The sequence below is a fragment of the Pyrus communis genome, chromosome 17 (assembly GCF_963583255.1).
Source record: "Pyrus communis chromosome 17, drPyrComm1.1, whole genome shotgun sequence".
Taxonomy (NCBI): Eukaryota; Viridiplantae; Streptophyta; class Magnoliopsida; order Rosales; family Rosaceae; genus Pyrus; species Pyrus communis.
This window is the reverse complement of record NC_084819.1, coordinates 6,930,877-6,943,886: the sequence shown is the minus strand read 5'-3', so window position 1 is coordinate 6,943,886 and position 13,010 is coordinate 6,930,877. Positions and strand designations below refer to the sequence as shown.

Sequence of the window (13,010 nt, the reverse complement as noted above, 5' to 3'; positions counted from 1 at the left end):
TTTGAAGATTTTATGTCCATCTTATCAGTTGGCCAATTAGGTGTCGGTTCTTCATAAAATATTTGCCATGCAACTATTTACATATGGACCAAATATTTTTAGCCTTTTGATGAATTCATAAAATACCAAATGGAAGAAGAATTTTTTTGACACGATATATACTATAAATTACTCCAATTATTATAGTTTAAATTTGAATGGAAGGGAAGGACACACTGCCTCGACAGACTAGTCTAATTTGCGATCAACCATATTGAAGAATCTCTACTAATTAATAAAACACTCATTGTCAACCAAAATCCTATGAAATTACTAGTTTAACCCTCTAATTAAAACAAAACATGAATAAGAAATATGGGGTAGAAATGTAATTTCATACAACCAAATTTTGCTGTTTTTTTTCAAAGCCTTATTTACATGTAATCTTAATATATATCTAATTAAAATAAATAAATAAGACTTCCTACTCCCACTTTCTCTATCACTCTCTTCCTCTCTCCTTCTATTTCAAAAACAAAAATAAAAAAAAAAAATTCTTGCATTTTGTGTGTGCCCATACGCTAGTATTAATAAAGGGAACAATACGGCTAGAAGATATTTATTTACAAAACTATGAAAATAGTTTCCTTGCAGTAAAATTCATCGCTTCATTTAGTTGTACAGATCCATTATATATATATAGTGGTTTTTGTGCATAAAATGTGAGAGATTTGAAATAACTTGTATCATCAATCAAAATAAATTGGCATCAAATTTGTCATTTATAAGAATCGAACCTATAACTCTAGTTTTTGTTAATTAACTTACTAAACACAAATGCGTTGATGACATGCTTTTATTTCTTTTATCAATTATTTTTTTCTTTACAAAATAATATGCTAAACTACTCTAATATACAAGAACTAAGATTAAAACTTGAATACAAGAGAGATGACGCACGGTCTGACGCACATCTGCTATGAAAAATTAGGTTAAACTTAAAATTGATAATTAAAAATATCCATATTCTCCCAGTCATAGGTTGACACCTGTGAGACATTTCCAGAGAACATGGTTTTCCTCAGAGGTTCACACATGTATTCAAAATTTCAAACAGTCTGTCAAAACCATTTACCTAATCCTCATTTTCTAACCCTCAAAAATCTTTTTGACTTTTCTTGTTTGACAAGAATTCAAGAAAATGGAGCTAATTTCATTATATTAATAAAAAAAGGAGAGGTTAGATTCTTCCCCCGTTACACACAATGTGAAACCAAAAAAGAAAAACACTCTACTAGGTTTGCCAAAAAGAGAATAAAAATAAAATAATATTCCATTAAAAAAAATCAAGTTAACTATTACACATGTGTGGTGCTTTGCTGTATAAAACCCCAAACCCTAAATTCCTTTTTACCTAACATTTCCCTCGTTCTCTTCTCCCTGCCCCTTGCCGGCAACAAAATATCTCTAATTTACGAAAGCAAACACGAATGCAAGGTCGGTCTAATCGTCCATGTCCCACCACCACTTTTCTTTTCACATTCCCATCTGTCTTTCCCTCTCCAAAATTCAAACAAATGGATTTAAAAATGGTTGTCCCCACCCCTCCCCTCCATCTGTGCCTTTCAATTCAGCCAACTAAAAAAAACCAAACCCACCTACAATATCTAACTACTATCACCAAATTCCACCTTCCTTCTCTCTCTCTTTATGTACAATGCCCAAACCCTAAGCAAAGAATATTATCATTAAAACTTCTAACAACCAAATTGGAAACTTCCTCCTCAAGAATGAGATCTGATGAGCCCCAAATTGTACAGATTCCTTCTCACTAGGCTCCCAAGTGAAAACAACACTGCCCCACCAACACCACCAACTCCTTGCTGCTCCTCCCCTTCCTCCTTTGGATGGTATATCAATGGCAGTTCCTTCACTTTCAAGTTACTCAACCCGATTTTCTGCCTCACTGATTCGATGGTTTTCGGATCTGCAGGGTTTCCGACCGCATCTGTCACGTAGAATACGTTTAGAGCTTTGTCCATCGTTGTGGAAATCTCGGCCCTTGTCACATTAAGACCGTTCTCGCGGAATGTTCTTGTAACGTATGCTAGAAGACCTTGCCTATCCTCGGTGCATAGTTCTAGCCTCACACCCTGCAATACGATAAAACCCAATTCAACAATTACAATTTGCAACATCATGAACAATAACCAAATGAAATGATATACAATTTGATTGCAGAGAAACTGAAAAATGAGCAATACCTCAGATGCTCTTCTTTGAACCGCGGCTTGTAAGCATTGGATTACACGCTGTCGTTCGGGTTCAGAGCTAATCGGGGTTCCATCAGTGTGCCTGATGTAAAATTCCTGAAACATAATTCAACAACAAAACACAAGTCAATCTCAAGTTTCAATATAATAATAACAGAACATATACAATAAACCACATTATTAGGAAACTAAGCACATACCATGTATCCTCTGTCCCCCGATGTTTTAATAGTGGCATGAAAAACCACATAGTCCATGTCTGTCAATGTGCAAACAACATCGAACAAAAGCTTTGCCCTATCCTTGCACTGAATATTCACTATGGAGTAACCCCTTTCCGCCCAATTCTGCACCGTTATGACAGGAGAATCGGTGCGAAGCTGCAAAACAGGCTTTCGATCATAATCACGATCAGCAAACATCATTTGATGCAGTCTTCTTTCGGTGTGTGTAACCGCCATGGAAACAGAGGTTTTCGCACTCCTAATATCATTGTCGCCCTTGAGAACATTCCTTAACCGCGCTTCAATTCTATCAATTTTCTGCGAGTCCTCAATAGGGCACCCGGAATCACAGTCCTTCACGTATATCAGTGAAGCAATACGGCCGTTGTGCGTCCACACCTTGGACTCAACCACATTGCATTGCAGGTCAGCTAGCACTGCAAACACCTCGGAAAGAAGGCCTACTCGATCTGTCCCGGTAAGCTCAAGGGCCGTAAGACCCTTAATACAGTTGGATGATCCAAAATGAATTGTTCCAAGTGACTGCCAAACACAAGAAATTAAACAATTTCAGTTTCAATTAACAATAAATTTCACTAGTAAAAACTGGAATGAATTAGAATTAAATGAATGATTAATTTACCTGCTCAATATAGTTAATAACGCTCTCGTCCGTCAATTTATTTCCGTTTTGATCAGTAACATGAAAAACTGCAGTAAAAACAAAAACCCAAATTAAGATACAAAATTCAAGAAATAAATACCAAAAAAAAAAAGGGGGAAATTTGAATGTTCTTACCATCCATGAACCAGCGACCATCAGAAGAAATGTAAGCTTTTTTAATGGAGAGATTAAGATCCGTGAGGACCTGCACAGCATCCAGAAGAATTCCATGCCTTCTAGCACTGTCAACCTGCAGACCCAGAAAGAAAAAAAAACAGAAACCCCATTAGTCAACTTTGTGGAAGAATTCAAACCTCCTTTTGGGGGGTTTTTGGAAGCAATTGGAAATTGGAAAATTAGGGGTTTTCGTGGAAGCAAACCTTGACTAAAGTCGCAGTGGAGCAGACGGCATTGTCGATCACGACCCTGCAACGCGAAATCAGGAAAACGGTCAAGTCAGAGAAGCAAGTTTTCAAGCATTTTATTTTCTATTTTTTATTTTTCCAAGTTTTCAAATTTCAAAGTGTGAAAAGTCAGAGAGGAAGCACGTACGGAAAATTGCAAGAAAACCCAGAAAATTCAAAAAATAAAATTTAGGTGAGAAAATAAATGTGGAGTGAAAAATGGGTAGGAAGGGAAAAATCGAGAAGAGATCTGGATCGATGAAAATTTTCTCCAGAAAGTTGGAGATCACAGGGGCGGTGGAAAATTTCGAAAGCCAGAAAATCCATAAAACCAAAACGAAAACCACTAAAAAATAAAAACCCACAAACCTAAAAACCCAAAGGGTGGTGAAAATTTTCTCGATAAAGTTGCAGATCACAGCGGCGGTGGACAAAAAAGCCCAGAAAAACCCAATGTTTGAAGAAATGATGGAAGTACCTGGGAGTGTTCATCCGGAAGACGAGTTTTTCATATTCGTCGAGGTAAGCAGTACACTCCATCGCTCTGATTTCGTCGACACAGAGAAAAGCAGAGGAAGCAACTCTTGTTTTACAGATTTGTGCGCGTTTTAGCGACGAAAGTATCGAAGAAACAGTAAGCGAAGAACCACAAACTTCTCAGCCGCATCAAACAAATTCAAATGCCAGGTGCCTTCACACTCTCGCTCCTTTAAGCCTTTGTCCAAATCGCCATGAATTTCCTCTCTCTCTCTCTCTCTCTCTCGCTTACACAAACTGCTTCCATGGGGTCTCTCTATATATCTATATTATATTTATTTATTTACAAATTAGTCCAACACTTTTGATGTATTCATTTTTATGTCCAAAAAAAAATATTTTCTATTTTTTTACTTATTTTATTAGTTTCCAAGTCACACCTTTACGCAAAGAGCGAAGGGAGGTGCGAGTTACTGCCCGTCACATGGCATGAGTAACGCCTGCCCGAAGTCCCTGCCCGTGCTGACCGGACTCGCTCTCCCTCGCTCCCTCCCACTCACGTGACTCGCCTTAAAACGGTCAACTAATTACACCACCTGGCATCTGATCCCTTCTCCTTCTAATTGTTATGCGTCCAGCTCGGATGCCACGTGTGCTTCTCAAACCACCTGGGTTCGACTCAATCAAATCGCCTGGAAGGGTTATGTCCACGTCGGATAAAGTAGGTCCAAGGTTGATTGCTGAGTAAGCTATGATGTGCCGACCGGAATTATTATGATATCGTGGGCGCACCGGCTCGTACCAGCTTTTCGGCTTTTCCACTGTCATTGTTTTCGGCCGGTTTTTCTAATGCCTCAGGTCGCTCTTGATGGCAGTTTGGTAATTTTAAGTTTGATTTTTTTTTTTTTTGAATAAAAAAGTAACGGTGGGTTTAAGCTCACAATAGATTAATAATAATATAGTTCAAAAATTAAATCTAAAATTTCTCATTTATAATAAATTTGACAATAATCAAATCTAAAATCTCTCATTTACATTTAAAGATGAATACCTGGCACTAAATTGACCGTTTTAAAATATCATCTTAAGAATATTCGGATCAAAACGTACGATGGCGTCATCAGGTTGAGTTAATTAACGGAAGAATCTGTGTTAATGGTTGATCAGTTAAGCAACGCCTTAAACCGGATCCGAATAGGTTAATCTCGTAAATTTCGGAATGACGTGGCTTATTTTAAGAGGGTGGGAGGGTCGCTCGTTTGGCGCGCATGACTTTAGACGTAGTCGTGGAGGCACGCGTTGAGACTTAGTATGTCTTGGCCCACTATTAGCGGGATTACTCGACACGTGTCGAGTATTGAAGTGAGTTTTAAATCCTTAAAAATCGTATTGGGGACACATGGGACCCAAGGGTAAGTCCTCTCTGTCTGACAATCACGTGCGAGCTCCACCACAAAACACGTTCGCTGCTTGGCAGCTGTCTCTGGCCACAGCCGTCCCACCTAACGGTAACGATCCTCGTTGGCTTGCTTCGCATACTACTACCAAACCTTTGACAATTGACAATTGACAATTTGACATGCTTCGCACGTAACGGAAGTACGAACGTCGTTAATTTCGAAATCGTGGAGGCAAAGCGTCGGTTGTGAAGTGTAGGTGTGGCGGTTGACACTCGAAACCCCGCCGCTTTTATTCAAGATAATTGGCGGGAAGACTACCGTGTTTCCCTCCAAATCGGAGAGTCCGTGGTGGGTGCGGGGTCCACATACTAAATCACCGGCAACATACATATGGTTCCCACCTTTTCCCTCCCCCAAATGCAAATGCATACGGTGGGTAGTTTACAGCGACATCGTTCCATCACCCCAATTTGAGGAATATGATTTTTTTTCTTTTGTTTTTTTATTTAAATTTCTAATTATGTGAATTCCCGCTCATTTTTCTTCGGTCTAAAAGACGAGAAATTTTTCACTGAGTTCGAAATAGAGTGCAGTATCTATATATTGGGATACAAGTAGAATAAAGTTTAAATTTTCAAGTGTTCCTTCATTTATAAAATGATGTATATTACCTTATGTTTTTGACACACTGAAATCTTTTTTTAGACAGTTAAGATTGAGGATGGTGGGACAAATTGAGAGATACATTCACGAAATTACATCTGGTCGAGGGTGATGGTGAGAGGGAGGGATACTATACAGTAACATAACAGAATTCTCTGTAAGGCACTCCAAGCATGTCTCAAGTTCAACATGGTTAAATATGCCAGACATTAAACTAATAAATTAATTAAACCAAACCAATATAAATCTGGTATAGCATCTATAGAATATGCAATTCATCTAGGGCGCATTTATTAATCCGTAATCACATTGAGAGAAATTGAATTGAGGAGGAATTGGAATGGGGAGAAGTCAGAATTGAATTCCTGTCAAAGTTGTTTACTATAATGCTCTGGAATCAGAGTTGAAATGATATAAACTGTTTACTAATTCACCTGAATCGGAATGAAAATTAATAAGATTACTAAAATACCCTAATTCTAAATAATAGAAAAAATCATAACTTTTTAATACAACTTAAACTCTTTTTATTTTTTAAAGAGTAAAAACCTAATTCAACAAGGAAAAGAAGTTAGCTCTTGCCCCTCCTGATCTTGTCGAGTTCTATCGGCCTGAAGATCTCTTTTTGGCGGTAAACCATGGACTCCTTGCCTGCCGCCATTCTCGGATTTCTCAACCCTTTGCCGGCCGCTCAATGCTTTATGTTATGCTCTCTGTAAAAATGTCTGCAATCGAAATTCGATCCGCAGTGGGTATATCACAAGGTTTTTCTTTCATCTATGATCATCTGCATCTCTCTTTCCCCATTCGAATTTGGATCTGGGGCTATCGGGAATTTGTTTGTAGAACTGTTGGGGTGGGTTGGTGATAGGTCTTGGCAGTCTGAGAAGTGGTGCGGTGGTCTGCGGTCTTTAAGGGTGGGGATGGGTGTGCTTTGGGTGGTTGAATCATGGGAGGCAGATGGGAGGGGCAGGGTAATTTCGGTAGAAAAGTTTGATTCCAGCTGTTGACTTTCTTTTGGAATTCAATTATCACCTCCAAGTCAGTATTTAGATTCCAGTTATATCAGGAATCCGATTACTGATTTTGGGTGGAGTCCACTAATGCTTTCATTCCCAAAATTTGGTAAACAGCAGAATCACTTGGGAAGGAATTCAATTCCCTTTCTTCAACATCCATTCCAGTTTAGTAAACACGCTACTAGTATGGATTGGAATATTTGCATTTCTCATCCACGTCCTATTATTTTTCTTTTCATACAATAGATATAGATGGATTTTATTAGATACGTAAGTCGACGTTGTTCATTCGTGACCGATATAGGAATAATTCCACATCTTTTTAATTTGTACAGAATCAGTAACTTCTTGAGAAGATCTTGCCCCTCAAATTAGAGTTTACAAGTTTTGGGACCATGTTTTGGTTAAAATCTCAAAATATGTAGTAGCCACTAGCCATGTGACTCACACCGTCACATTTTATTTAATTTTATGATTTTAAATTTCTATTTTGAAAGTTGAAACATCAAGGTCGTGCATTATCTTTTAACTTGTTTTGCGATCTTTTAAAATTTGCCAAATTAATCCATTGCTTTCAAATTTCATAATTTTTTTTGTCAACTTTCAAATAATTGCTTCCCATAATTCTTATATATATTTTGCCGATTTTAGTTTTCTTTCCAATTTGGTCAGTGTGGCACATCATATAAGATCTAATTACATTTGGGAATTGTTATTGACACTTTAAAATTCTCATTCTACCCTTCAAATTTTCTATATTTAGAAAGAAAAATACACTTGTGAGGAGTGTAGAATGAGAATTTTGAAGTGCCAATAACACTTTTCTTACATTTATATCAAATAAAATAAAATAAAAATCTAATTGCATTATTTTAACTAAAATAGGCATTTTCCATAGAAACAAATAAAAATTAATGGCGTTTACTTCTGATAATAACTATTTAATTAATCTCTTCATAAATGTTATACCAAAAAAAAAAAAAAACCAATCCTCTCCAAGACTCTAACACATTTTATTTCTAAAAGCATGGTTTTTACCGTTGTAACTTGTAATGCATAAAGTCATAACGCAAATGGAATGAGATGCGTAAATGTTAGAAAGTGGTGCTACTTTGAATCAAGACCACAATGTAACCGTGTATTGAGAATTTGTGTCTGCGTGCATGCATGCATGCATGCACACAATATATTAGCAACTTCGATACAACCCAGTGTTTGGAACGACGTGAAGACTAGGTCGTGACTCATACCACTGCATACGGAGTCCGTAATCAACGCAATTTAGTTCATCTTCAACCGAAAAAGTTAAACATAGCTCCGTTTAGAATTATAGCCCTACAAAAAATTATTTTTAAATAAACAGTATCAAGCTATACTCATATCTCATCTCTAACCGAATGGGCTAAATATAGTCCCTTCCAACGATTTATTAGTTTTATATTTATATTTTAAATTATTTGTTAATTTAATTCAACTACTGTTAGATGTTTTCAAATCTAGCATTTGAATTTAAATTAATTATTGTAATCGGGAGCTCGCCAAAACCGGCTAAGTGGGTGGCTAAATTTGGCCAGCCTGGTGCCCTTTCGGCCAAATAATGGCCTGAAGGGCTCTATAGAATTATAATCCAAACATCGGTTGGAGATAAATTTTGGGTAAATCAGGCTATTTATTGGCTTTTAGACCTTTAGTCTTTTCCATTGGAGGATGGCCTTAGGACCTCCGAAAACTGTGAAGGCCTCTCTTGTAAAGCCCAAGTATCTCGACTTCGATGATTCAGAGTCATTTGAAGATCAAGAGTAACGTAGACATCTAAACCGTGATAACTTTAGAGATAATTCAAAAATTTTAATAAATAGGATTCAAGGGAAAAAGATATTTAGTAAATTTGATTGCAAATCAGGATTCTGGCAAATTAAACTAGATAAAGAAAGTATTGGACAACTTTCAGCTGTAGTGAAGGACACTTTGAATGGATAGTTTTACCCTTCGGATTAAAGAATGCTCCTTCTATTTTTCAAAGGAAAATGGACAACATTTTTAATACTAAACCATTTTCAGAATTTTGCATAGTATACATTGATGATATTTTAGTTTTTAAAGATTTAGAAGAACATTATCATCATCTTTATCAAGTTTTTACAAAATTCTTAGAACAAGGCCTAATTATAAGCAAGAGAAAAGTGATTTTAGCTCAAGAATATATAGAATGCTTAGGTTTAAAAATAGGAAAAGGGAAAGTAAAATTACAACCACATATTAGTACAAGTTGGGAGGACAAAATTGTCAACGACATTACAAGTCGGGACGACAAAGCCTGAAAGAAGAGTTCTACTTCGGATCAGAATAAGAAGCTCGAGAGGAACATGGATGATCGCGATACTCCATTGCCCCCTTCAATCCGTAAGATTAACAAAAGAGAACCCAAGGACAAGTCAACTTCGTCCAACCAAAGCAGTTCACAGCTTTTAAATAACTCAATCAATAATTTTTTTCACAGCATCAAGGATAAACCATATCTCAAAAGGTCGAAGCCCCTTTCGGAACACTTAGCTAGGAAGTAGTCTAACAAATACTGCTCATTCCACAAGAGAATCAGCCACACTACACAGAATTGCTGTATGTTTCGAGAGCACATTGAAGAATTGGTCGACCAAGGATACTGCTGGGAGTATGTAAAGGATAAAACCAAGAAAGAAGAACCTGCTGATTAGAAATGCAATGGCAAGCCCGATCCATACAAGCTCACTGATGAGGAAGAAGACAAACGATCATCAAAGAAGCCAACATTAAACATCAATTGCATCTATGCGAGAAAGAATACTAAGGGACCACCAGAAAGGAAATGAAGGTCACATGCAAGAAGGCAAGGATGGTTCTTTCCATCAACAAACCTCTTCCAATCGACTCTAATATCTTGATATCATCCGATTGAGATTTGAAAGATGTGCACTCTTTCATATGACGATGATTTGGTGATAAAGATCCATATTTCTAAAGTTATGGTTAGCCGATATTGATGGATAACGGATCCGGAGACAACGTTCTCTTTAAAGAAGCTAGGAGAATATGAGAATTATGGATAATGTCAATCGAAGCAAGACGACTCTGCACACTTTTGAGGGCACCCCAATCTGATCCATCAGAACGGTGAAGCTAGCGGGTTAGGCAAAACCCTACAATATGTTGGTACTCTTCCATGTCATGGACTGCCTTATTATGCCTAATGTCATCTCGGGTCGGAATTGGCTCCATTGGATGAGGTATGTCCCTTCGTCATATCAATAGGTGATATGATCTGCCTGTTGTTGTGCTGTTGAGAGCATGAATATATTCCACAAGGCAAGTAATCACAATCCTAAAAGGAAGTAATATCTTATGCTAGATATTAATTAGAATTCTCTTAGTTTAATACGGATTCTATATCCTAAAGGGACTCTTTCTCAACTAGTATAAATACATCCATCTAGGGTTCATCTATGGTAACACTTTCATAACGCATACTTTGCTCTCTTACCCACTGCTTGAGTTTTAAAATCTTTAACTAACTTAACTTTTGGAGAACCTTTGGCTAGTACCACACCTATACCTTAGGTTAATCACTGTTGTTTGTTCTCTTGTGTATGTGGACGTTCTTACATACTCTACCATCCACAGTTATAGTTCTAAAAATTCCCACCTAACTCCGCCTAAGCGCTAGGTGGTAGGTCACCCCTTGATTAATCCCTAGGCGTTTGAAAATTAATAAAGGGCGCCTAGAACCCCCCAAAACCCGCCTAGTTATCCACCTAAGTCGCGATTCATTTAGACAAAAAAAGATCATTTTCATTTTGCATTTTATTTTTTTCCATAAATTGTAAGAGACTTGTTAAATACTTAGACTAACACACATTATATGCTTGTTCCTCATGTTTTCATTATGTTCTAATACTTTATAATCTATATGTCATTTTATTTTGCAGTTTATGTATCCCGATGAAATTATGTATTTTTAAGTATAAGGGGACACTTACTTATACGATATATAATAAATTTACTTAAATTCGTCTAGTCTGCCTAAGCGCTAGGCTCTAACCCGCCGCTCGACTAACACTTAGCGTCTTTTAGAACCTTGTCCATGGTGGTGTAGAAATTTGGTTCCAGCAATGTGTCATTTGATGTTATGTTCATGTTGAATGTATCAAATGAAGGATCACATTTGAACCACATTATTGCTAGCTTATTGTGAGGCTTAGCCCACTCCATCACCCTCTTAATGTAAATAATATCGCTTGTTCAACAAAAAAAAATTGTGAAAGCATACAGGTATACTCTCATCCACCTTAGGACAATCCCTTTAGAATCATATATATTTGTATGCTATCGACTTTGTATGTAAGAAAGAGAACACAAACACTAATGTGAAGAAGATCTTATGGTTATAAAAGCTCATACGTACCCATGTAACCATGTTGCCATGTTTTGCTAAATTTAGGAAAATACGACATTATGTGGTCATCTTGATGATTCCTTATAAAGTTAAGATGTGGTTACAAAATATGATTTTGACATGTGTCATCTTCTTCAAAAATACCCACGTCGGCGATATCCAAACTCCCTTAGTTTTTTTTTTTTTTTTTTTTTGGTACAACGATATATTTTACATTAAGAGGAGGGAAAGTTTGGCTAAGTTATACAATGGACAACCTAATTTGGTATCAAATTCGTCATTCATGATTTTTGAATCTAAAACCTTTCACTTACAAATGAAGCGAAATGTCATCAGATCGCAGTATTGAGTGGCAACTCTCCTGGTTCGTTGACAGAACAAATGCTTAATCTTATTCATTTAATGTGAAATGATATTTATTTAATTAAATAACCTTTAAACAAACATCAAAGACCCCGAACGTTAAAACTACGCGCTTACGACAAATACTTTTTTTTTTTTGGACAAATCTTACTACAAATACTTAATCTATGGTTTTATGGTTTATCTCCTTGATGTTTGGGGTCAAATATTCTTTTCTTTTATTAGTGTAAATGAATGTAGAATACTCTTTTTAATAAAAATAAAAATAAAAAGACATTATTATTGTTATAATTTTTTAATCGGTATTGTCATTGTTAGTATGATTACGTGTAATAATGCATAAGTATATTTGAAGGTTATTAATGAGATTCTTCATTACGAGTAGGTTTACCCACGAATCGTTTGATGGTAAATGTCGCGTGTCATCCAGTTTATGTTGCAAAACGCAGACCGTAGGATCACCATCCCAAGGCTGATGGAACTGGAAAGCTCTCCCTGGCTTCTCTGCCCTCCCAGTTTCCATGCACTCCCATTCCTTTCTATTTGTACGATCATGGTTAAGCCACGTCAACATTTCATATCACTATTACTTTTTGTTTTATTATCTTTATAAAAAAAATCAATATAAAATGTTAACATGGTTTAACCGTGACAGCACAAAATAAAAGAGAATATGAATATATAAGAACTAAGAGGGCAGAGAAGCCAGATCCTTAAGAAGACGTAACCAGAAGGCAATTAAACTGCAGGCAAAGTCTTTTTGGGGGGGTCCCAAAGGAACGCTTGCCTTGCAAGGCTGGTTTCTACGTACTGTATGCTTTGGTTTTTATACAATCTAGAAAAGTAGAAATTATGGAACCAAGTCTTCGACTCACGACCTAATTAATTAATTTTTAATAAGATAGGATTCTGATTTTGTACGTATAGTTGATTAGTATCATTGAGCCTGCATGATACATTTTCATTCAGTACATTTGAAACTTAGAGTACACGTTTTATAATGGATGGGTTTATAACATGGACCGATATTCACGACGTGAAGAAAGTTGATGTGCTACTATAAAACTAAGAGTAATGTTATTCAGATCATATTTTTATACCACATTTGTATACTA

General features: G+C 36.5%; 1 protein-coding gene across 1 annotated transcript; it reads right to left on the bottom strand.

The window, feature by feature from the left end:
* Positions 1-1,350: 1,350 nt before the first annotated feature.
* Positions 1,351-4,301, bottom strand: LOC137723343 (ACT domain-containing protein ACR8-like). The gene is made up of 7 exons (XM_068462512.1): positions 4,023-4,301; positions 3,521-3,566; positions 3,276-3,390; positions 3,120-3,187; positions 2,453-3,019; positions 2,244-2,348; positions 1,351-2,132 (listed from the first exon to the last, which is right to left on the bottom strand). The coding sequence occupies exons 1-7, from the start codon at positions 4,082-4,084 to the stop codon at positions 1,764-1,766; spliced, it is 1,332 nt and encodes a 443-aa protein (XP_068318613.1). The 5' UTR covers positions 4,085-4,301; the 3' UTR covers positions 1,351-1,763.
* Positions 4,302-13,010: the final 8,709 nt, after the last annotated feature.

Excerpts from the sequence above, each read along its gene's own strand:
- LOC137723343 (XM_068462512.1), bottom strand. The coding sequence starts at position 4,084 with ATGGAGTGTACTGCTTACCTCGACGAATATGAAAAACTCGTCTTCCGG. Across the intron at positions 3,567-4,022 it reads TTCCGGATGAACACTCCCAG|GGTCGTGATCGACAATGCCG; the intron begins GTACTTCCATCA and ends TTCGCGTTGCAG. Across the intron at positions 2,349-2,452 it reads CGGGGGACAGAGGATACATG|GAATTTTACATCAGGCACAC; the intron begins GTATGTGCTTAG and ends ATTATGTTTCAG.